This window comes from Caenorhabditis remanei, chromosome IV, assembly GCF_010183535.1.
Source record: "Caenorhabditis remanei strain PX506 chromosome IV, whole genome shotgun sequence".
Lineage (NCBI taxonomy): Eukaryota > Metazoa > Nematoda > Chromadorea > Rhabditida > Rhabditidae > Caenorhabditis > Caenorhabditis remanei.
The window spans coordinates 1,623,205-1,649,431 of NC_071331.1; the positions used below are offsets into that span (position 1 = coordinate 1,623,205).

At 34.7% G+C, this 26,227-nt stretch overlaps 2 protein-coding genes across 2 annotated transcripts; both read left to right on the forward strand.

Moving 5' to 3' along the window:
- Positions 1-9,640: 9,640 nt before the first annotated feature.
- On the forward strand, positions 9,641-12,821 carry GCK72_012224 (uncharacterized protein; the record flags this gene model as incomplete). Its single annotated transcript, XM_053728936.1, has 3 exons — positions 9,641-9,711; positions 12,345-12,477; positions 12,669-12,821. The coding sequence occupies 3 exons, from the start codon at positions 9,641-9,643 to the stop codon at positions 12,819-12,821; spliced, it is 357 nt and encodes a 118-aa protein (XP_053583708.1).
- Positions 12,822-25,274: 12,453 nt separating this feature from the next.
- GCK72_012225 (uncharacterized protein) lies at positions 25,275-25,771 on the forward strand (the record flags this gene model as incomplete). Its single annotated transcript, XM_053728937.1, has 2 exons — positions 25,275-25,421; positions 25,619-25,771. The coding sequence occupies 2 exons, from the start codon at positions 25,275-25,277 to the stop codon at positions 25,769-25,771; spliced, it is 300 nt and encodes a 99-aa protein (XP_053583709.1).
- Between the last annotated feature and the right edge of the window lie 456 nt (positions 25,772-26,227).

Sequence of the window (26,227 nt, forward strand, 5' to 3'; positions counted from 1 at the left end):
GAGAAATTTAATTACAGCCAATTAAACTATTTTGGAAACACATAGCAAAGAAAATGATACAAATCAGTGATGAGAAACATATGAAACATGATTATTTGAAAAAAAAACAACTGAATTCTGTCTTGAAGTTTGGAAACAACTTTTGTACAGATGTTTGCTGTTTCAGTATCATAACAAAAGTACATCACAATCGGCTTCGTCAATTAACTACCTCTAACTGTTCAACTTCTCGACTAAAATTTGCATCGAATCTCGAAGTTTTTGCTAAAATGAATGGAATAGTTGAATTAGGTCACTAAAAGCACTAATTAGAATTTTCAAGCTCCTATGTTAAATAATGAGAGATCAGATTTATAAGTTTCAGATTGGGGTGCTAGACTCGTAGTGTGAAATAATGTTTCAAAATATCTGAATTTCAATTTCATCATAATATTAGGATGAGTAACAAATGCAACTTTTTATTGTTTGCGAGGAATATAATTGAAAACCCCATGTATTTATTTTAAGGATACTATTCGGTAAAAAATTAAGAAACTACCAACATTGTACCCACTCAGCAGTTACCATAGAGCTAAAACAGGAAGAAAAACATCAAAATGGTCGAAATCTTGTTTCCGCGGCAAAATTAATTTTCACTTTCTCCCGATGTTCCTGATCTATACCACATTTTCTCTTTTCTCAATTCACCCCGGAAGCACTTGTCACTTTGAATTATCAAATCTGCCATTCTCATTTTTCACTATTGGCACCCCCTCTACTCCTTTTCTCCTCTTTTGTCTTTTTCCTCTTATTCACTTTACCCCTCACCCTCCCAAGAGATCTCTGGAGCGGGATACTGTAGCAAATGAATATGTGAATGGGCGGAGATTTGTGTCAGAGAAAAAGAGAGAAGAAGAAAAAAAACTGAAAATGGAGAACATGAGCAGTAAGATGTCGTTCACGGAGCCTGGAGTGAGACTATTGATAGAAGAGAAACGAATGATCATAAGTTAACTTTCTGTTACAGTGACTTTATTAGTATTATTTGGAAAAAAGTCTTGTTCCTACTTGTAATTCCCACAGAGGTAATAGAATTCTGTTATGAAACAAACACTCCATTGCAATCTCGTTACCTTTCTTTATCCTAACCTCTAATTGCCACTTTCTGTGTATCTCTAATTGCCACTTTCTGTGTAAATTACTGATATGTCAATATCGAAACAGTAAAAATGAATCTATCGAAAAACATTTTCCAGAAAATTTTCCCTTGAGATTTTGCGCAACCACCTTCCCCCAATTTCCAACATTACTTTTTTCAAGTTCGCAACATACATTTTTATGATAAACTGTTTCATCGAAAAAATATCTAATCAATGACCATCTTACTTATATATTTTTTAAAATTTAACAGATGCCGAATTCCATACACTCATGGTAGTTCTGTTATAGATGTCAAAAAAAAATTTTTGAACTGGAAAATCAAAAAGGTGAACCAGAGAAATTCCAGTCTTTAGAGCAAATTTTTGTTAATACATGTTTTATTGTTTTGAAAAACAGGTTTGGGCGATTGATTGTCTACTGATACAATATGTTTCTCTCGTCATTGGTTCCTAATATTGGGATATGAACATTCCAGCAGAAGTTGTCATTATGGTGAAACACTAGATTTGTGGAAGTTATCAGTTATTGACCCGGAACTTGAGTTTACGATGCACAAATATTATTTTCTATGATTCACAATAATTAACCGTTTTAATGGATTCTGAAATTAGTTTGTAATAGATGCATTTGCTAAATTGGGCCGTCGAGACACACATGAATAACTTGTTCACGATAAATGTGCATTGTGCTGGTGGAGTATACATAAACATTCAAAATTGTTAGAATCCAGGTGATAGTATACAGAAAATATATATGTTTACTTCAGAGAATTTTGACGGTTTCTGTTTCAAAAAGCTCAATTAGTGCGTCAATTTCATTTATACCTCAGTATATTGGTTTTTCCTTGATTTCCTCTCGTACCCTTCATTGTACTTTCTTTTCCCACATGCTCTGAATTTATATGTACAGTCTCAATTCAAAAAGTTATGACAATTCAAATGAAAATTTCACCTCTCGTTTGGACACTTCCGATGAGTTTCTACATCAATTTGAACAGATCGTTCTGTGTTTTCAGAATTAAAAAAAAACGTGAAACAGGATGTTTAGGGCTAAACTTCAGTGTTTTGTTTTATTATTTTTATTCTGGTTCAGAAACTTAATTTAATAACGCGTATATATTTTCAGGTGCTGGTTCTTCCATTTTGTCGCCAGTTTTCCCTCTTCATGCCCTGATGACCAATAAGACTACTTCCATTATTTCACCAATGAGGCACTATTTCATAACACTGCTCTTCTTTGTGTGATATTTGCAATTCATATAATGGGCTGTCACGAAAAGATCATTGGTTTCAGAACTATTTCAAAAATAGTTGAAAACATTCTTTCTCCAATGCTCCAGGTACAGTCGATGAACAGAAATGGATACATTAAGAATGATTTTCGAGGATGTTAATCTCTTGGAAAACATCAAAAATGTTGATAATACGGATACTCTTGATTGAAACTGTTTTTGAAACTTTCCATATATTTTAAGTGTTTTCAGAAATAGATTTGACTTGAAATAAGTTTAGCTTTGTTGCTGTTCTAACCGCTTGTAAAAAGGAAATATGAACTGTAAGTGACAGTGTTCGTCTCTTCTATTCTATAGAATAATTGAATCTGAATAAAACATTGAAAAAGGAGGAATATTTTAGTTTCAAATTTTCAAATAACTGAAATGTTATCTGCAGACTTGCAAAATATCGGCCCGGCCCGGCTCGGCCCGTCGGCCCGGCCCGGCCCGGCCCGGTCGGCCCGGAGTCAAAAAATGAGCACAACTTTTTCACAAAATTTTTCGAAATTTTTTGAAATTTTCGTCAAAAATAGTCAAAAATCCTATGTAAACTTGAGTTTTATCGATATGTAAAAACATAGTCGAAAATTCGACTTTTTTGCGAAAAAATCAAAAAATTTTCAAAACAATTCAAATTTTCAAATTTTTGTACTGTGACCCGGGCCGACCGGGCCGGGCCGGGCCGGGCCGGGCCGGTGAAAATTCTCAAATCGGCCCGGCCCGGCCCGGCCCGTTGCAAGTATGGTTATCTGTTCCGTGATGATCACAACAGTCAGCGCTTCACACATATTCAATTCTTAGTATTCTTTTCTAGATACAACAATTAGTATTGTTCTCCAACTGAAATATTCTGTTATTTGTATAAATCGAATGGTTAATAATGAGTTTCTAGAATATGAGGTAGCTTCAGGTCATCACATCGTCCCATTGTATAGCTTAGAAGGTTCTTCAGATTATATTGCTCTTCAATCCAATCCATCTATTGAGAAATTAATATAAAAATATTGTAAACAAATATAACTAGTTTTTGTAGCAGTGATCAATAATAAGTCAACTTTTTTCGTGGTTGCCCATTTTATCGCACTGTTTTCCCCTCACCCTCTTTATTTTTCCGCATTTCTTAAATTAATACATCCGCTCGTTGAGATCTAATCTCTATTCATGAAAATGAGTAGAGAGTTCTTTAAAGAATTTCCGACCAGCTGTTGCATCTGTGGAAGAACATTGGAACAGATTGCTTCACACTTTCGATGCTTTGAAATTAACTTTTACTGTTTCACAATGTTGATTTGATTTTCTCTTGTTTTCATAAAGCGTTCTCCTTTTCACTTCCATTGTTTTCAATTTTTATACAGTGCGCGTCATAAATATGCGCCACCCCTCGAAATCGGTGTTTTCGGGAAAGTGAGGTGTTTTTTTGGAAAATCGTTATTAAAATCGAATTCAGCGTATCAAAAAACCTATATTCCCAAGTTTTGAGAAAAAAATGTCGAAAAATACGTTCAGACCACCAAAAAGTCGCTTAAACGGCCGCGTCATAAATATACGCCACCTCCCAAAAAATGAGAAATAGTTCAAATTTTGTCGAATTTCTTCAAATTTTTTGAAGAAATTCGTTCAGGAAACAAAGTTTAATAATGTTTTTGAACACTTACTCGACAGTTCTCAAAAAATTCTTGTGAGATTTTGAAAAATCAGCACTTTTTGGCGATTTTTGTGATTTTTAAGAAATTACAGTTATTATCTGGTCTCGAAGTACAGTACTTGTTTGTTTTTTGACATTTTTAGGACAAACATTACTCAATCTTCCTATTTCAATACGTTTCGATGTCTGAAATTGATATTCCACGTCTTATTTCATTCGATTCAGGCAACTCGAGTCAACTAGGTCTGTAAGCATTGTGAGTTATAGGCTAGGAATGAGATTTCAGGCGTACTGGAGGACCGAGTATAGGTTGAAAATGCATGGATCATCTAAATTAGGGGTTACTTCTTCAATTTACCTACATGCCTTGAAAATCTACCCTTGGTAAGAACCACTGATATCCTTTCAAGTGAGCGAACGAAGCTGCCGTGTATTAGGTATTTGTTTCACACCTGTTTGTCACAGATCTTGTCTGTACACCTTTATCAGCCTATCAATTGCTCAAGATAACATGTGTAGTTAATTCAAACTACGTAATTAAACCCATATTTTGCTTATATACATAAATGAGTACGTGACATAAGCTGCAGTTAGATTAGTTGTACCATTTTAATTACCATGAACTTGTGAAGAGCTAGGGCTTTCCCCCGGGGCGAATCAAGATAAGTTAAGAATTTTTTGATTTGTTCAAATTAAGAGGGAACAGTCTTACAGAGAATGCGTTATATGTTTTCATGTGCTACTTCTTCATTTGAATTACAGCAAGAGAACAGATTCTTCGAATTAATTTAAAAATATTGTAAACAAATATCACTAGTTTTTGTAGCAGTGATCAATAATAAGTCAACTTTTTTCGTGGTTGCCCATTGTATCGCATTGTTTTCCCCTCACCCTCTTTATTTTTCCGCATTTCTTAAATTGATACATCCGCTCGTTGAGATCTAATTTCTATTCATAAAAATGAGTAGAGAGTTCTTTGAAGCATTTCCGACCAGCTGTTACATCTGGGGAAGAACATTGGAACAGATTGCTTCACACTTTCGATGCTTTGAAATTAACTTTTACTGTTTCACAATGTTGATTTGATTTTCTCTTGTTTTCATACAGCGTTCTCTAACAGGGTCCTTCAAATTCACTTCCACTGTTTTTCTAATTTTGATATATTTTTCTCTTCGTCTTATAATGTTAAAATCGTAGATAAAGTTTATTTCGAGTTGTTTATAGCTGCAATTACAATCGATTGACAGCTTGAAAACCATCTAACAAGGAAAAATAGTAATCTCTCCTGTCAACTAAATCAGTTGTTCTCTTTGTTTCAAGAACAATGTTTGGTTTCCACTTTAAAATCCTACTTCATTTGTTTTCCCGGCCAGGTTGATTATCGACCCTTCGCAATTTCGAACTCGAAACTTTAAATCATTTTCACCTGTTTTTGAAATAGTTTTCTCGGAGTACTAGCTTTTTCTGTGACTCCACTTGAAATTTGATTGGATTTTTGATCACTAACATGCTAGCTTACACAGAATACACAGAATTGAAGTTCCAATTGTAAAGAAAAGATTTCGAAAGTGGAGTTTCAAAATTGAAATTTTAACGGAATCAGTGTTAAGATATAATGTGCTTAATTAAATATCATCCTTATTAGTATGTTCTTAGGTTTTATGAATAAAAATAACTCTTTTTGATTTATTACATTTTTTCTGTTCCAATTGACGGGTATTGTTTATTTAAATAACACAAAAACCAGTGATTCATTGGAAAATAAATCTCTAAAATCGTTATTTTCCTTGTCTAAACGCTAACTTAATTCATAGCCTCTTCAAAAGCACCACATTTTACCCCATTTTCCTCTTTTCCCCGCATGCTCTGAATTGATACATCCGCCAATTGAGATCTAATCTCTATTCATATAAATGGGAGAGAGTTATGACAATTCAAATGGAAGAAACCCCTCCCTCATCCTTTGGGCACTTCTGACCATCTGTTGCATCAAGGGAAGAGCATTGGAACAGATTGTTTCATCGTTTTGGATATTTTGAAACTAACTCTTACTGTTTCGCAATGTTGATTTGCTTATCTCTTTTTTTTCTTAAAATTACTAGACCACGGAATACAGAATCTGAAAAAACAGTTTCCGTCATCACTCTTTCGTTTCAGTTTTGTTGCATAACTGTCTGCTCCGGAATGTTACTTTATAGGTATTATCGGAATAAAAAAGTTCCGACATTTTTTACCGACGCGCAAGAGTCGCGGTACTGGTAGATCAGAAACGCCCACTCATCATAAACATTTCTTCTGCAAAATCAGGGCACGGTTTCATTGCATTCGCGGGTGAAGTTTTGTTTAAAAATACCACTTTTTAAATAAAATTTGACCTATTTCCCTTAAAATTTCATTTCCACCATGAAGTTTGAGGAAAAAAGATCAAATTTTAAAGGAAATAGGTCAAATTTTATTTAAAAAGTGGTATTTTCAAACAAAACTTCACCCGCGAATGCAATGAAACCGTGCCCTGATTTTGCAGAAGAAATGTTTATGATGAGTGGGCGTTTCTGATCTACCAGTACCGCGACTCTTGCGCGTCGGTAAAAAATGTCGGAACTTTTTTATTCCGATAATAGATTAGATAAAATGAATCATTTAATAAAACCCACAATCTCTAGAGCCTTTTATATGTTTTTGAAACGGTTATATAGATCGGAACTTCAAAAAACCAACAAGCTAGCTCACTGGATGTATACAAAGTTAAACTTTCAGTTTCAGAAAATAGTTTTGGAAGCTTCAGAGTGTTGTTCAACGTTCAATTTTTAAGTGCAATAATTGATCCATTTTTTCATTTTACATACAACCTGCCACAGTGTTATTGGTTACTACCATATCGGTTACTGACGCATTTTTCGTGTAGCCTGTTAATCTCACCGCCACAGTGATTATTGTGATCTCTGAAAAATGTTCGATCTCAAGTTATGGTGGGAACGCCTTTTTGAAACATGAAGCACATTTTGAGCTTTTTTGGTTTGCAATAACTTTTACCGAAAATCCAAAACGACCATCTGATAGGAAATTCTGTATATTTCAGTTTAAGTTATCATATGTTAATTTTGGTAGTCTGAAAATTTGTTTTCAGGAAAAATCAGCGTTTTTGAAACAAAAGTCGAGAAAAATAAGTTTATCATTTTTGTAATTTACAAATGCGCTCTAATGAAAAAAAAATATATATCGATAATTCTAACACAATTCCTAGCAATATCAGCCAATGGAAATCCAACCACTTATAATGAACATCTGATACAGTGAAAAAAACACCTTGAATAGCAGTATTTCGATTTATTAAGATTTTTTCTGTTCCACTTGAGATGTATCCCTTCTTTGAATTATACAGAAATCACTTCGAGTTTTTGTCTATCTCGAGATCCCTTTTTTATTGTCCGATGCAGTCGCACTTTTTACAACACTCCCTTCTCTTTTTAAATACTTTCCCGCATAATCACCCGTTTTCCTCTCGTTTTCCCGCATGCTCTGAATTGATACATCCGCTCGTTGAGATCTAATCTCTATTCATGAAAAGAGGGAGGAGAGTTATGACAATTCAAATGGAAGGAATCCTCCTTTGGAGCATTTCCGACCAGCTGTTGCATCAAGGGAAGAGCATTGGAACAGATTGTTTTCTGGTTTCTATGCTTTCATTGAGAGTGTGTTTTGATGATACATAGATATCATTAGGAAATAAGGTCTTACTGTTTTACAATTTCGATATATTTTTCTCTTGCTTTCATAAAATTACTATAAGTTGAATGTATCTCTGACCTGCTTATATTACGAATTCAATTTCTTTGTGCAAGGAACGCTCGTTCCGCCCCTCGCGGCTGCCACGCCCACTCCCCTTTCAGCACTGCGTTCAATTTTTGAACACTGTCGCAAGAAATGGCTGCAATGCGAGCGTTCCTTACACAGAAAAATTGAAATCATAATAGTTTCGAAATTCTAATGACAACTCAAGAAACATCTTAAAAGGACAAAGTAATCTTCCCTGTCAACAACAAAAGTTTTTCTCTCTGTTTCAAGAACTCTGTTTCCCTTTGTTTTCACAATTGTAACATTTGCGCAGTCGTTTATAGGAATAATTCTGATCCTCCAAGTAAAATAACCACCTTCTCACTATTCCTATTCATTATAACAAGTTCCAAGGATATCTAATGAAGCTCCATGGTGCATTACGTATTTCTATTGCATAATCTATGCATTTTCAATAGATTCCTTTCACATATTAGCTTCTGCATACTAGAATTCAGATAGTTGTTTCGCCTGAGACGATCTCATTAACTTTATATTAATAACTTCTATATTTCCCATTTTCTTGAAGCAGTTTTCTTGGGAATTTAGTTATTTTCAAAAAATTACCTGCTGAAATACAGTAAACCTGTCACAGTTGCAAATGGGAAATTTGTTGAGTGAATCTTGAAAAGTCATCCAAAATGTTCATTTATGTTTTTTTTCTGTATCATATAACTGTCAAGAGTATCCGTAAAAGGTGTAGGCTAATAAACACAAGCTCCAAGTAAAAATCTATAAAAGTCCCGGAACTTCCTTGTTTTTTGCAAATTTCGATAAAAAGCCAAAATAAGGAGGAAATTAATGAATGATAATTCTTGTCAATTAAAGTATTTGGGAAACACAAAATTTAATAATGCGTTTAGCTAACTTAATTACTTTTCAGAAAATTAATTGAATTAAAATCTCGTCAAGCTCAGAAAATGATACAAGTGAGTAATGAGAAAGATATGAAGCAGGATTTTTTAAACAACAGAATTCTGTCTTGAAGTTTGAAAACAACTTGTATGTAGATTCTAGCCGTTTCTGGATCATTACAAAAGTTCTTCACAGTCAAATTCGTCAATAATTCTTCATATGCTTTCAAATTTTTAAATTTCGACTAAAAAATTCGACTGAAAACGAATGGACTAGTGTGTAATTAAGTCACTGAAAGCACTAATTAGAAATTTTAAGCCTCTAAGTTGAATGATGGCTGAAGGTAAGATTTATAAGACTCGAAAAATTGAAGTATCCTGGCAGCTTGAGCTATCCCAGCAAGTCGGTTTCAAAACATCCAAATTCCCATTTCATAATAATTTTATGATGCGTTCCAAATGTTATTCATGTTTTTCTTTACTTTTATTTTATTAGAAATCAGAAATCTACCCAGCTTAGGGTGCCCAGACAGCAATAATCATAGTGCTGAAACAGGGGGAGAATATTGATATAATGGAAATCTTGTTTCAACAGCAAAATTGATTCTCACTTTCTCCTATTTTCCATTTCTGATCTGTAGCACATTTTCTCTTTTCTCAATTCTCTTCCCCGGAAGCACTTGTCACTTCGTATTATCAAATCTGCCATTCTCATTTTTCACCATTGACACCCCCCCCCCCTTTGTTTCTTTTGTCTTCTTGCTCTTATTCACATTACCCCTTATCCCCCTAGGGACCTTTGGAGGGGGATACTGTAGCAAATGAATATGTGAATGGGCGGAGTTTTGTTTCAGAGAACGAAAAAAAGAGAGAAGAAGAAAAAAGAAGCTGAAAATGGAGAACATGAGCAATAAGATGTCGTTTACGGAGCCTGGAGTGAGACTTTCGATCAATTTGAGGGAGAGGTGAGTGAATATTTTATATATTTGGTATTGATAGAAGGAAAACGAATAATTTTAATGGGAACTTTCTGGAACAGTAGCTTTATTTGCAAATCTGGTCTTATTCACACTTCTAATTCTGAGACATTCTAGCTGAGCAAAATGATTTTTCGAGAATTTCCTGTTTTCAAACATTTCGGCTCTATTGGCAAAGAATGGTCCCAACCGCAAAGAACGGTCTCAAAAAATAAAAGAACGGTCCCAAAGAATTACATGGTCCCTACCGCAAAGAATGGTCCCAACCGCAAAGAATGGTCCCAAAATTTTGGGTGACACGAATTTCAGAATTGAATGGTCCCTACCGCAATGGTCCTTCAAAATTGATACGAAAAACTTTTCACCATTCTCTTAGGCTTAGGTTTCTTAGAAATTGGGAAAAATTGACAAATACGATTAACAACCGGTTTTGTCAATTTTTTCTCCAATTTCTAAGAAACCTAAGCCTAAGAGAATGGTGAAAAGTTTTTCGTATCAATTTTGAAGGACCATTCTTTGCGGTAGGGACCATTCAATTCTGAAATTCGTGTCACCCAAAATTTTGGGACCATTCTTTGCGGTTGGGACCATTCTTTGCGGTAGGGACCATGTAATTCGGAAATTTGGGTCACCCAAAATTTTGGGACCATTCTTTGCGGTTGGGACCGTTCTTTGCGGTTGGGACCATTCTTTGCCAATAGAGCCAACATTTCTAAAGACTAATGCGCTCGTGAAAGGTAGTGTAATCTTGGTACCAAGGAAAAATAACCGCTAAAAGCATCTTCACAAATGAGAAATTAATTTTTAATGCGCTCCACCAAAATGTCCGTGAAAAATGTCTCTTTAACTGTTTTGTGAGAGGCTTGTTCAAGTCTTTATTGTCGTTTTTAAGTGACATCCTTATGAATGAATAGATTCAATCTCCAAAACAATTAGACACATCAATTTTTAGATTTTTTTACAGTTTCTTTTATGAAACGGGAAAACATTTTATAAATTTTATTCGTTGCGAACTGCATATACAGCAGAGTATAACTTTGCTCTCAATATAATAGTGACACTGAAACAGTGAACCCTCATTAGGAGTGACATATTTTTTTAAGAGTTTCACTGTTTCACCGAAGTTGTTTTCCCAAGTAAAAGTCTCAACATTTGATAAACTGCCTTGTTTGACGGAATCTATTCACCATACAGCTAAATACATGGGTTTACATGTGTTTACAGCCTCTGTTTATGATTGTGATGCAAAGTCCTATCAATAAATTAAAACAATGAATCTTTTAAAGAAATTATATGAAACTGATAAAATTAGTAAAAAATTTTCTATTTCTATTCGTTCATTTTGAAACGCTTTTTTACGTTTTTACTTTGTATTTGGGAGACCTATACAGATCTGTACAGTTCCTGTTTCTAACCGATCATTTATGAAACAAATTCTAACTTTTTTACTTACGTTAGAAATACATAAAATAGAAATGACGTTTTTTTGAGAAGAGTCAAAAGACTGAAAATTCGCAATTTGAGGGAAAGGTGAGTGAAAAATCGTGTTTTTATAGTTAGTTTGGTTTTATGCGGTTTGAAGCAATTTTTTTGAGAAACTTTCTGTTACAGTGACTTCATTTGTATTATTTTGAAAATGTGTCTTATTCTCATGTTTTCTTACTTTTTTTCTGCTATCAATATGATAGACGGACCAAAGTGTATGTTCTTATCCGATTGTTTTCGAATCGCTCTCTATTTTTTAACTTACAAGGGAACCTTTTTCATACACCGGTTGGGAGTTCGATGAAACTTGGTACACGTATACTTTCGACTGTGCTCAATTGAATGGCGTTGTCAGAATTTGCAGAGTTCTTCTTATTGGCTAGAAATCTCGATCTGAAAATTCTGATAATCCTAGCCTCATTTTGTCCGCGCGGGATCCCTCTTTTGACTCTCCTTATCTCAATATAAAAGCCAGCGAAAATAGCATATTTGTCAAGGGTCCGGGCCGGGCTTTTTTTTCAAAACGTCAGGCCCGGCCCGTCATTCGACAAGTATGAAAAATAGCGCAGTGGTAAATAGACATACAAAAACAGGAGAATGCCAATTCTTCTATTGAGATATAGATACCCAAAAAAACTGAATACTCTCTCAAAAGCACTTTAGATTTTGAAGTCCTGAAACCGTAACTGTTTAAAATCAGAAATTCTTTAGCTTCAATCCTTTCGACTCATAATTAAAGATTGTGTAAACTCAAGTTTAGTGTAAAACCAAATGGTTGGACTGAAAAACCATTACCCGTACAAAACCACGTTGTCAAATGACCCTTTCATTGATTTTTGTTGTTTAACCTACTGAACTGTTAGTGTCGAAACAGTAAATCAAATAAAGTCCCAGAAAAATTACCTCGAGAATTTATGTTTCACAAATTTCAAAAATAGAAACTTTTTTCTATCTGGCAAATTGCCAGTGCCAATCTTCTTCTTCACCGTTTCATTAAAAACACAATTTAGACTAATTTACAAAGATAACTGATACAAATCTTCTTCTCACACTTTTGACCTCAAGGTTATGCAATCACTAGGCTAGGGCAAACAAGCTCCCACCGCAACCTTCTCAACTAATATATCATTTTCCAGGTGCCGAATGCATGATTTGAATGAGGCTCTTGACGATCTTCGTACTGTAATTCCCTATGCTCATGGTGGTTCTGTGAGGAAATTGAGCAAGATTGCAACATTGCTTCTGGCTAAAAATCATATTATTATGCAAGTGAGTGCTAGAACAAATGAGGCAAGATTAGATTGAGTTAGATTTCGATTCTTGAAAATCAGAACACAAAACAGTATAGTTTTTTAGTTTTTCAATGTTTCTAAAAAAAATTTTGCTGTTTCAAAACAATGATTTTTCCCGATTGACTATTCACAGCTACTTATTCTTCGTGTCTATGTTCTGTATTCCAGGCCAAAGCAATCGAGGAGCTGAGCGTTCTAGTGTCCCAATTGAAGAAAAAGGTATCGTCTGAAAATTCTGAGCCTGCTGAAAGTGTGGACAAAGAGTTATCACCAAAGTCATCGTTGTCATCTGAAGAATCATCGAACTCTGATAATTATTGATAAAATCTTTCTTTTTTGAGACAATTTTTTAGAGTTTCCGATTATTTTCATATTTACAAAAAAATTACCACTTTTCTTATAAAATGGACAATTTAAATTATTAACAAATTTCTGAATAAATATCCGATTTCTGTAAAAAGTGGAGAGGTGGATCGTGTACGCATCTCGATTGCCTTGTGGTCAATTTTTGAATTTTTTCGCAGTTTCAAAGTACAAAGAAATACTGAAGAGAGCAAAACTAGCAATGACTTGTTTTTATGACATTGCAGAGTTTCGATGCAACCGAAGAGAATTTTTGAAGATATGTAGCTCAAGATATGAAAGATATTTTTTGAACCAAAAAATAAGACAACATAACAGATACAATGCGTCCAGCGGTAAACTGATTTCAATCTTATCTATACATATTAACTTTCAAAAAATTCAAATCAAAAACTGAATTAAATCTGAATAGAATTTGATTTAAATCACTAAAAAATCTACTCTGCATACCAACAGTTTCCTCAAACAATGAATATTTCTATTACAGCTACAACAGATAAAAATTGAAATTTTCACAATTTTGATTCCAAAGACTTGGTTAACTGTCTTAGGTGGGAGGTGTAAATGATGAAAAGTTATTACCCATTCGCCGTCCGCTTGTTCAAAGCTCGGCCCGGAGACCATGTGGGGTCTGGTTGCGAACTTTTCATTTACACACGGCCTCCAGCGGAGGCCCTTTCAATGCAGGGCCGAACTTTGAGCAAGCGGTCAGCAACCGACGAATATGTATTAGCAGTTTCAAAATGAGAATAAAGAAAAACATTTAGTCCTCGGAAGTTAATTAGAAACTCCAAATCAGAGCTGTGCGGAAGTAAAATTTTCAAAAAAGGAAGAAGGAAGAAGGAAGAAGGAATAACATTTTCAAAAAGGAAGAAGGAAGAAGGAAGAAGGAAATGAAAAAAGCCCGGAAGAAGGAAGAAGGAAGGAAGAAGGAAGGAAGAAGGAAGTTGGGTTCCAAACCGGGAAATCGGAAGTTAATTTTGAAAATGACAAATTTGAGGAAACTTTTTTCTAGTCATCTCTGAAAACGAATTTTGGCGTTGTTTTGCATACAAAATTCCATTAAAAATCACCAAAACTCCGCTGATATTCAGTCGAAAATTACAAAATTTTTGTGAACTTTTAACACGGAAGTCGAACAATTTCAACGGAAGAAGGAAGAAGGAAGAAGGAATAAAATTTCAAAAAAGGAAGAAGGAAGAAGGAAGAAGGAAGTGAAAAAATGCCCGGAAGAAGGAAGAAGGAAGAAGGAAGAAGGAATTCCGCACAGCTCTGCTCCAAATCTATTGAACTCCATTTTTCCATATTTTATTTACATAGATATATATGTCGCGTATCGAAGCATTGTAATCTAGCATCCCCTCTTTTCCATCTTTATCCAACTTTTACAGTTTCAGTAAAAACATATTTCATCTCCGTCTAACTTACATTGCTGTAAATGCAGATCGAAATGAAGCAGATACTATATATAGACGAACCATTGGATTAATTTCGATTCCAATTATGGAAAATCAGAACACGAAACAGAGATCATTTAGCTTTTGAGAAATATTTAGCCAGTTTCAAAACAAACTTTTCACCGAATGACTGTCACCAGCCAATGTTTCCTGATCAGTTAGTCATATTTCAGTAAATCGAGGAGCTGAAGGTTCTAGTGTCCAAACTGAAGAAGAAGAAAACATCGTCTGAAAGTTCTGAGCCTGCTAAGAGTGAGAACAAAGAGGCTTCATCAAAGTCATCGTTGTCATCTGAAGAATTATCGAACTCTGATACATGAATTTTAAGTGGAAATTTCAGAAAGGTTTTTTGGCTTTTGATACTTATGAAACAAGGGACTAGTAAAAAAAAAATTGGCCGCCATTGGCTAAGATTTGAAACAGTGGAGTTTAGATTAATTTCTTTGGTTTTTCAGACGTTATTTTCATATTCTATTAATTTCTCTGAAAATCTAATATTTTCCTATAACATGAAAAACAGTTATCAGTATTGAATCCAGTGAGTGGATTCAATACTGATTTGGATTGTAAAAGCAACAAAAAAACTAAAAAGTTAAATTTCAGAAATTTAATACACTGAGAGTATTCGAATTATGCTATTACCAATAGTGTATGATGTGATAAATTTGAAACAGCACCATTTGGAATAAAAAGTGTTTTATGAAGTTTCGAACAGAATGTTAAATTCTACCCTTTTATAGTATTTTTTAAGTTGAAAACTTTTATTCAAAAATTTTGATTCTGGAGAACAAAATTAATCTAAAATAGATGTCTACCCACGTTCTATATCAGGATGCTGTAATACTTAACTGAAAATTTGTTTTTGATTTTGGAAAATCAAAATGTGAAACAAAAAATGTTCAGGTTCAAGAGCAAGTTTCTGAGAATATATTTTTGATCTAATCTTGAACTTTTATTTTCTCTCACACAAACACAATCAAAAAGCTAAGCGTTCTGGTGTATCAATTGAACAAAAAGAAAGCTTCTGAAAATCCTGATTCTGGAAAGCGAGTCTTCCTCAAAGTCATCGTTGTCATCTGAAGCTTATGTATAAATACCTCTGAAAGGTTTTCGTTGCGGCATCAAAAATAACGGTAATCTAATAAGAACATGAACTTTTCTTTATGTAATTTTTTGTGTTCAAGTTTTTTTGTTTCTGAAAACGTCTTTCGAACATATTTTGTAACGAAACATACTAGTCAAATGGTACACATATGTAACAACATTGCGAAATGGTAAATCAGGTTTTGGTAGAAAACTTCAGTGAAGAGCTAGTCTATTGTAGAAACTGTTTACTAAACAATTTCAAACAGATACCTAGTTAGATTCTTGTGAAAAGTTATGCAACTAGAAGAAAATTGTGATATTTGACATTTCCCGCTTTAGAAAACCATAATTGTTTCAATAACAACTTGATTTCTTTTAAACCAAGCCGAGCCCACACAATTTTCAGTCGTTGCGGTAGAGAGAGTAAATGTCTGCCGATTTTATGAGTTCTACAGAACGTTATTTTCCCTGTGGAATGTGATGAAGGTCCAGATATCATTCTCATATAATGATTCCAGGCTATTCCGAAAAAGATTTTCGGTTTCAGAACTATTTCAAAAATAGTTTAAAAAAACTATTTTTCCAATTGTCCAAAAAAAGCAGAAGATTTTCAAGAATGATTTTCGGAGTGTTGCTTGTTGTTTATTTTGTCCTTACTGTTTCTTATGTGAAAAATATTGATGTTATTCTTGATCGAAACTGTTTTTGTAACTTCGTTTTCATTTATTTTAGCATTGGTAAATGTTTTCAGAGATAGCTTTTACATAAGTTTAGCTTTGTTACTGTTCTAACCGCTTGTAAAAAGAAAATATGAATTGTAAGTGGCAGTATTCGCCTCTTCTATTCTATAGAAAAAATCTGAATAAAACATTGAAAAAGGAAGAATATTCTAGTTTGAAAATTTCAAATACCTGAAATGTTATCTGTTTCGTGATGATCACAACAGTTAGCGCTTCACACATATTCAATTGACGGTATTCTTTTCCAGATCCAACAATTAGTATTGTTCTCCAACTGAAATATTTTGTTATTTTTATAAATCTAATAGTTAATAATTAGTTTCTAGAACATCTGAGGTAGCTTCAGGTCATCACTTCGTTCCAGTGTATAGGTTAGAAGGTTCTTCAGATTACACTTCTCGTAAATCCAATCCATCTATTGAGAAATTAATTTGAAAATATTGTAAACAAATATCACTAGATTTGCAGCGGTGATCTTGATAAGTCAACTTTTTTCGAGGTGGCCCATTTTATCGCATAGTTTTCCCCTCACCTTCTTTATTTTTCCGCATTTCTTAAATTGATACACCCGCTCGTTGAGATCTAATCTCTATTCATGAAAATGAGTAAAGAGTTCTTTGAAGCATTTCCGACCAGCTGTGGCATCTGGGGAAGAACATTGGAACAGATTGTTTCACACTTTCGATACTTTAAAATTAACTCTTACTGTTTCACAATGCTGATTTGCTTTTCTCTTGTTTTCATAAAGCGTTCTCTAGTGGTCTACTGAAATACTGAAATCGTTCAAATCCAACTCTCCCCAATTTTATATCTTCCTGTTTAAAACTTACGTTCTCCCTCTAGTTGAATACTGCTCTGTTGTGTATTCTCCTCCCCCATCTTCGAAACTAGCGCATAAGCTCGAAACTCCTCTTAGATTCTTTTCGCGGAAAATTCTTCAACGCTGTAACACACCTTATCGATCCTACTATGAACGCCTCTCCCAACTTGACCTTCTTTCTATGCGCCACCGTAGGCTCAAAGCGCAATTACTTCTCTTATATAATCTTATAATCGGCGCCTCATATTTTCCTAATCTTGAAACCCATGTCAGGTTACGCTCCTCCTCTCGTCGCCCAATGTGTCTCATCTGTGTAAATCCTAATTGTACTAATTTCTTCTCAATTATTATACCTATATGGAATGCCATAACTTTATATGTCCCTCATTTCCTTTGCCCTTCAGTATTCAAGTCCCTTCTTGTGAATAACATTGCACTATTTTGATAATTTTTCTTTTATTCTCCTTCCACCTTGCTCAACTCCTATTTCATAATTCTCCTTCTTTACCCGGTTTCTTTTTCTCAGGTTTCGTCTCGTGAGGGACATTACCTGACCTCCAGTGACTTTTACTGTATATTTAAATAGTTAAATAAAATATCAAATTGTTTCACACTTTCGATACTTTGAAATTAACTCTTACTGTTTCACAATGCTCATTTGCTTTTCTCTTGTTTTCATAAAGCGTTCTCTATTGGCCTCTTTCAAATTCACTTTCACTGTTTTTTAATTTTCATATGTTTTTCTCTTCGTCTTATTATGTTAAAATCGTAGATTTTTTTAAAAATCCTACTTCATTTGCTTTAACGCCCAGTTTGATTATCAGCCGTTCGCAATATCGAACTCGAAACTTGAAAACATTTTCATTTACCGTAAAAACTGTATTAGAGCGACACCTTTAATAGAACGACACCTCTAATAGAACGACAGCAAAATTAAGTTTCGAAAAATAGAGCGACAGCCTCTAGTAGAACGACAGCCTCTAATAGACCGACACCCTGTTTTTGGGTATTTTGGTTGTTTTTCATTAATTTTTCACGTTTTTGTCTTCTGATTTCACTTTTATTCGCATAAATCGAACCTGACTAACTTTTAGAATTTCGTTCAAAAAATAGAGCGACAGCCTCCAGTAGAACGGCAGCCTCTAATATAACGACAACGAAAACCTGTTCGAAAAATAGAGCGACATGTCGCTTTAATACAGTTTTTACGGTATTTTTAAAACAGTTTTCTCGGAGTACTAGCTTTTTCTGTGACTCCACTTGAAATTTGTTGAGAGGGCGATGAAGGTAGCGGTCGGAGACTGATCGCCTCTCAGAAGAAATATAAATTCGTCCCAAAATAAAGTGTATGCGGCATGTTTGTAAGATAAGCGATGTTAGAAAGAACACAAAATTATCACACAGAATTGAAGTTCCAATTGTAAAAAAGATTTCGAGTGGAGTTTCAAAATTGAAATTTTAACGGAATCACTGTAATGATATATTTCATACGAACTTACAATTAATATATTTTTTAAACCGATAAATTAAAAGAACTCGGTGAAACCGGAAAAAAAACTCATCAGTTGAAAATAATTCGCATTTCTCTTTTTTAGTATAATACTTCCTCCTGATAAATTTATTTTCAATGCAATTCCAAGCAACTGATGATCTAAAATTCAATGAAAGGGGATCTCAAATATTGTTTTGATATGATATGTTTTTTTCTGTTTCAATTGACGGGTATTGTTTATTTAAATAACACAAAAACCAGTAAGACACAGCCCACTCAACATCTCTAATATGGAAATTTGCAATGTCTAAATCAATAAACGTTACCTTAATTCATACCCTCTTCATAAAAAGACCACATTTTACCACATTCCCTCCCATTTCCCTCTTTTCCCCGCATGCTCTGAATTGATACATCCGCCAATTGAGATCTAATCTCTATTCATATAAATGGGAGGGAGTTATGACAATTCAAATGGAAGACACCCCTCCCCCATCCTTTGGTCACTTCCGACCATCTGTTGCATCAAGGGAAGAGCATTGGAACAGATTGATTCCTGTTTTGGATATTTTGAAACTAACTATTACTGTTTCACAAGGTTGATTTGCTTTTCTCTTGTTCTCATGAAATTATTATTTAGTTGATAACGTTCAAAAAACATCTAACCTTGAAAACTTGTTTGCTTGACTCTTTAGTTCCAATTTGCTGCGTAACTGAAAAAGACAGAATCATTTAATAAAACCTACAATCATGTTTCCCATATTTTTGAAGCAGTTTTTAAATCGAGCTATATAAATCGAAATTTCTATCACTAACAAGCTAGCTTACACAGGTCGTTCGCAAACGATCCGTTACGGATGCTTCGGACGATCGCGCACGGTCCATATCGGTACCGAAAAAAAGACTCGTTATGGATCCATAACCGACCTGTTTGCGAACGTCCGTATATGGTCCGTACGCGATCCGTTCATTTCTGGTTGCTCTCCTTGCCCTCCCCTTCCAATTTTTATCTATTTTTAAAGCAAAAAAGCAATATAATGACTCATTTATTTCAGAAAAAAACATTAAAACAATTAAAAATTCAAGAAAGATAGAAAAAATCAACAAAAAACGAATATAACATTTTTAAAAATATTCCTCATTTTTCGTCGATTTGTATCGGTTTTGTGCCAATATCCATAATTCTGTCGATTTTTGAAACCAAAGTCCTAATGGAGCCGCCTCAATCCTTTTCCGCATGTTCGGCACTTGATGCTCTGAAAATTCATTTTTCTCATTTTTATCTGGAAATGAATCGCTCACTCACCGAAAAACTGCTTGAAAGTAGATTGTTTCTGCATAATTCATCGAAAAATATTAAACTTTCGGCTCCTTATTTCTTGATTTGAATATCCGACATGACTCTGAAAAATAGAAGTCCTATACTGTGTTTATAGGTCGCCGATAGACAAACCTCAACAAAATTGTTGTCCATTTTGTTCGAATTGGTCTCCAATAATTTTATCAGCCTGGAAAACCATGAAAAAGTAAATAAATCGAAGATATTTGAGAAAAAAATAGGAAAAAAATATTCGAAATAAAAATAAAAATTGAGCTGGCCGCGAGAGAAAAAGTTAGTCCAATCATCCATATATGATCCGTTTGCGAAAGCAATCAGAGTCCCTGAGCAGGACGTCGTAAACCATCCTCACGCGATCTAGTATCCGAGCAGTGCGCACACAGTCGATACCAAAGTTGGACATCCATAAACGGACCGTGTGCGAATGAGAAATACGAGTCGTGCGCGAACGACCTATCGCGAGAAGCGTCGTTACGGATCCGTAAAGACTCCGCATAAGATTCGCATCCGTAACGCGTCTACTCGCGAACAACCTGTGTTACTGGGTGTATACAGAGTTAAACTTGCAGTTTCAGAAAATAGTTTGGGGAGCATCCAAAAAAAACGCAATCAAGGATCAGACATTGTAAATGCAACCAACTTCTAATGAAAATCTGGAACAGTAAAATCTTGAAAAACAGTATTTTAATTATTTTTCCGTTCCATTTGAGTGATATCTCTTTCTGATTGATACAGAAACCACTGTCTATCAATTATCTCCAGAACCCCTATTCTTATTGACTAAATCAGTGAATATTATCCTAAGTTGCTTTTTTTTACAACACTCACTTCTCTTTTTATATATTTTCCCGCATAATCACCCATTGCCCTTCTTTTTCCCGCAAGCTCTGAATTGATACATCCGCCAATTGAGATCTAATCTCTATTCATAGAAAGGGGAGAGAGTTATGGCAATTCAAATGGAACGACACCCCTCCCCCTCCCTTTGGACACTTCCGACCATCTGTTGCATCAAAGGAATAGCATTGGAACAGATTGCTTTATGCTTTGGATACTTTTATGGAGAGTGTGTTTTGATGATAGCTGTCATTATTAAACTAACTTTTACTGTTTTGAAATGTTGGTATATTTTTCACGTGTTTATACATAAATCAATTTTCTTAAGTAATAAACTCAAGAAACAATTAGTATGGACAATTAGTAATCTTCCTTCTCAACTAAGATTGTTTTTCTCACTGTTTCTTGAACTCCATTTTCCCCTTGTTTCCACAATTGTAACAATTGCGAAGTCGTTTATAGGAATGATTCTGATCCTCCAAATAAGATACCCACCTTCTTACTATTCCTATTCATTATAATAAGTTCCAAGTATATCTAATGAAGCTCCAGGATGCATTACGTATTCCTATTGCACTATCTATGCATTTTCAATAGATTCCTCCCGCATATTAGCAATTCAGATACTTGCTTAATGTTATTTGCCGCGGATAGAATGAATTCATTAACTTTATGTTAATAACTTCTACCTTTTTTATTTTCTTGAAGCAGTTTTCTTGAGAATCTAGTTATTTTCAAAAAGTAACTTGTTGAAATACAGAAAACCGGCCACAGTTGCTTGTGGGAAATTTTTTGTTGGGTGAATTTTGTAAAGGGACTCGCTGAAAACTGTAATTTAGATTAGATGTTAGATGTAGGCCTAGCAAATTCACCGGGTTCAAGGGTTTAATTACACAAGTTTGAGGAACAGATTGCTTTTTACGTCGTGTTCTTCTTACCCTCTGGGAAGTTTTTGGTCCTTGAGACAGTATTGCTCCCAGAGGTATGTTAAACCCCGGATTTTCTTCATTAACTAAAGGTTAACTCCTTTGGGAAGAAAAGTCGTTAGGTGGATCAAAACCCCAAGTTTGTATGCCTGGAAAAAAGAGGATATAAACATTCCTGCTTTTTCTCCATAAAAGGGCTACAACAAAGTGGGGACCTTTGTATCGCCAATCTTTTTAAGGCTTCCTGATAGCCGGTAATATCAGATGCTCAGCCTGCCACGATCTGATCTGGCATAGTGTTTGGAAGGTCTCTGTCTCTCGATCTGAAAGAGAGCTCTGGCCGGAAGAACACACGAGTGGCAGGTTGAATGCCGACCGGTGCTGGAGGGGTCAAACCCGAAGGTAAGGTTGTAGGCCGTGAGGCTCCTGGCGGGGAACTCCGTCATAGTCAGTGGTGTGCCAACACCCGACGGCTATGACAAAGTTGGAGAAATCCTGTGGTGTTAAATTTTCGGGAGGGCGAAGGTTAAGTCGGATCCTGAGTCCACTGCGAGCAGCTATACCTAACCAAATAGTGATGCCGGTGGGATCAACTCGGGTGAAGATGTTCCCTTAGCTCGACCCTCTGCACAAACCCACCGTCTGATAAAAAAGACAAGCGAGAGACCTATCAAAATCTCTCGTCGCAGCTAGCGGACCTACCGTGAGGTAGACCCCCGCCGCTGTAAGCAGGCTCGCCATATGTCGAACTCGTGCTAACTTCCTTGCCTTTTGCAAATTTATTGTAACCTCAAAACTGATTTTAACTGATTAAATAAAATTATGAGTAGTAATTCTTGTCAGTTAAATTTTTTGGGGAACATAACAATCAATGCATTGAGAAAACTATGGTACAAGTCAGTAATAAGAAAGATTTGAAGCAGCAATTTTTGAAAAACTAGACTCTGTCTTGAAATTTCTCTACTACTTGTATGGATATGCTTGCCGTTTCAGTATCATTACAAACTTTCATCACAATCAGCTTTGTCAATTGTATTTCGTTAGACACCTCTTTGAACATGTTTGCGCACACTTACTGAACATTCATTTCAATTTATAACAAAAACACTGAGCCTGCCCGGAGCTGCCTGATTTTCAAAAATTTACCTTAAAATTTCAAAACTATTATACGACTAAAATTTGCATCAAATGTCGAATTTTATGACAACAACGATTGGAAATTCATTAACACTAATTTTAATGACTTCTGTTTTTCATTTGTTTTTGAAGCAGTATAGCTGAGAAGTCGGATATCTTCTTTTTCAACTAGCTTCTTCAAATACAGTAAACCTGTCACATGTGTTATTGGGACGTTTTTTGAATGAATCTTCAAAATTCAACCATTGAAAATGTGAATTTATGTTTTTTTGTGTATCACATATCTGCCAAGAGTAGTATCCATGTTAGATGTAGGTTACACAAATGGGTCCAACGTCAAAGCCGCGGTATCTTCAGTGTGTTTTGCAAAATTTGACTAAAACATTACAAGAAAATTGATGAGTGATAATTCCTGTCAATTAAACAATTTGGGAAGCACAAAACTCAACATTGTTTGAGCTAACTTAAAAATACTTTACTTTTCAGAAAGTTTATTGAATAGCGTCAAGCTCGAGATAGCCAAGAAAATGATACGAGTGAGAAATAAAAAAGATATGAAGCAGGATTTTTTTAAACAACTGAATGCTGTCTTGAAGTTTGGAAACAACTTGTATGTAGATTCTTGTTCTTACAACTGTGCTCCACTGAAATGTCCTTGAAAAATGTCTCTTTTTCTCTGAGTCTCTATTTCACACACAATTTTCTTTGATTTCAGAAAAGCGCGGTTGTAGGAAGCGTGACGTGCTAATACAGAAAAATTATGTTCACTTTCTCCCGCTGTTCCTGATCTGTAGCTCATTTTATCTTCCTTCCATTCTCTTCTCCGGAAGCACTTGTCACTTCGTATTATCAAATCTGCCATTCTCATTTTTCACTATGGACACCCTCTTCTTCTTTTCTCCCCTTGTTTCTTTTGTCTTCTTCCTCTTATTCACTTTACCCCATATCCCCCTAGGGACCTCTGCATGGGGATACTGTAGCAAATGAATATGTGAATGGACGGAGTTTTGTTTCAGAGAACGAATAAAAGGGAGAAGAGGAAAAAGAAGCTGAAAATGGAGAACATGAGCAGTAAGATGTCGTTCACGGAGCCTGGAGTGAGACTTTCGATTAATTTGAGGGAAAGGTGAGTGAACAATTTATTCCTTTGGAATTGATAGAAGGAAAACGGATGATTATAAGATTGCTTTCTGTTACAGTGACTTTATTTGCATTGTTTAGAAAATTCGTCTTATTACCTCTTCCAAAGGAATAGTAGAAGTGTGTTATGAAACAGAGATTCCATCACATTCTAGCAGAACTATAAATTTTCGAAAACTTGCTGTTTCCAAATGTTTCTTAAGTTGCGAAATCTCTCTCAGTTCGTTGAGAAAATTACCACCAAAAAAACATTTCGTTGTAGTGTTCACAGCTGAAAAATTGATTTTTACAACGTTTTTCGAAAATTCCTATGTGATTCTTTAAATGAAAGATTGTTTCATTTTGTTAAGGGAGGTGGAGCTACCAAATTTCCTGTTTCTATTTGTTCTTTTTTTAATTGCTTTCTAATATTTTTATTGGTTTCAAGCTTCAGATGTAAGGCCGATACTGGAATACAGATCATCCAATTTCTCCACGTTTCCAGAAACCTTAACCGTTTTAAATCAGAAGTTTTCGAGAGTTTCCTGTTTCCAAAAAATTTTGAAGTTTCAAAATATAATATCAGTACGATGGAACGACCAAATTTCCAGTTTTTATCCGATCATTTAGGTAACGCTTTCGAATGTTTTTACATTGAGAGACACGAGCACTGAAATGTGAATTTGATAAAGAAATGTAAATATGATAATGGCAGTAACGAAACTGAAAGATTACCGAAAGCACTATTAATTTAGAAGTCCAGAAACCGTAATTTGTTAGAATAAGAAATTCTCTAGCTTCAACCCTTTCGACTCAGAATTTCTCCTTTGAAAAAACTCAAGTTTACTTCAAAACTAGATGGTTGAATGATCTGATTGGCTCGAATTTATCCTCAATTATGATTAGTGAAGAGTTGCTCTGTTGTATTGATTCTTACTGTTTAATCCAGTGAAATGCCAGAAATAAAACAGTAAACCACATAAAATCCTTCAATAAGTTTACCTTGAGAATTTTTGATAGCGATGTTTCACGAATTTCCGTTTTCACATATTTCTAAAGTTTTGAAATTTAGTCTCAGTGATGTTTATCTTGAATCATTAATAATTGAAGAATTGATTTTTTTTGTTTCCATCCGTTTTATGAAACGTTTCCCAATTTTTTTCATTTTTTATTAAGAAGGCCAAACGAATGAACACTTTCACAAGGCACTTTACACTTTGAAGTCCGGAAACCGTAACCGCTTAAAATTAGAGACTATTATCAGTACAAAAATTCTTACTGTTTAACCTACTGAACTGTCAGTATCGAAACAGTAAATCAAATTAAATCTTTGAAAAATTTACCTTGAGAACCAATAACAACGATTTTTTATAAATTAAAAGAAAACACTTTTTCACACTGTTTCATTGAAAACATAACTTACGGTAGTTTACAAAGCTAATTGATTTGTGCCTCAAGATGACATCTTCCAGATGCCGAATGCATGATTTGAATGAGGCTCTCGATGATCTTCGTGCAGTGATTCCCTATGCTCATGGTGGTTCTGTTAGGAAATTGAGCAAGATTGCAACATTGCTTCTGGCTAAAAATCTTATTATTATGCAGGTACCCAAAAAGAAGTTGTAGCCAGAGAACGGAAAATTAGATTTCGATTCTTGGAAATCAGAATAAGAAACAGTATAGTTGTTTGGTTTTTGTAAAGTTTCTAAAAAAAATTCTTTGCTGTTTTGAAACAATGTTATTTACCGAAATACTACCTACAGCTACTGGTTTCATATTCGTTTTCTCATAAAACATTTCAGACCAAAGCAATCGAGGAGCTGAGCGTTCCAGTGTCCCAATTGAAGAAGAAAACGTCATCCGAAAGTTCTGAGTCTGCTGAGAGTCTGGACAAAGAGTCATCACCAAAGTTATCATTGTCATCTGAAGAATCATCGAACTCTGATAATTATTGATAAACTCTTTTTTTTTGAGGTAATTTTTTCGAGTTTGAGGTTATTTTTTATTTACAAACAGTTTACCACTTTTATTAGACAGTGGACTATTAAAATTATTAACAATTTTCTGAATAAACATCCGATTCCTGAAAAAAGTGGAGAGGTGGATCATGTACGCATGTCTATTGCATCGTGGTCAATTTTTGATTTTTTCGCGGTTTCAAAAAACAAACAAATACTGAAAAGAGCAAAACTAGCAATGATTTGTTTTTGTATTTTACATTATGTCGGTGTAACCAAAGAGAATTTTCGAAGACTTTTGCCAAAAATTCAGACAACTACTGAAAATAACAGAAACAATGTGTCCAGTGGGAAACTGAATATGATGTAGTTGATCTAGAAAATCGAAATAATACAACGAAAATAGGAGAATTACTATTGAGCTGCAGAAACGCTGAGGTAAGCCACGATGAT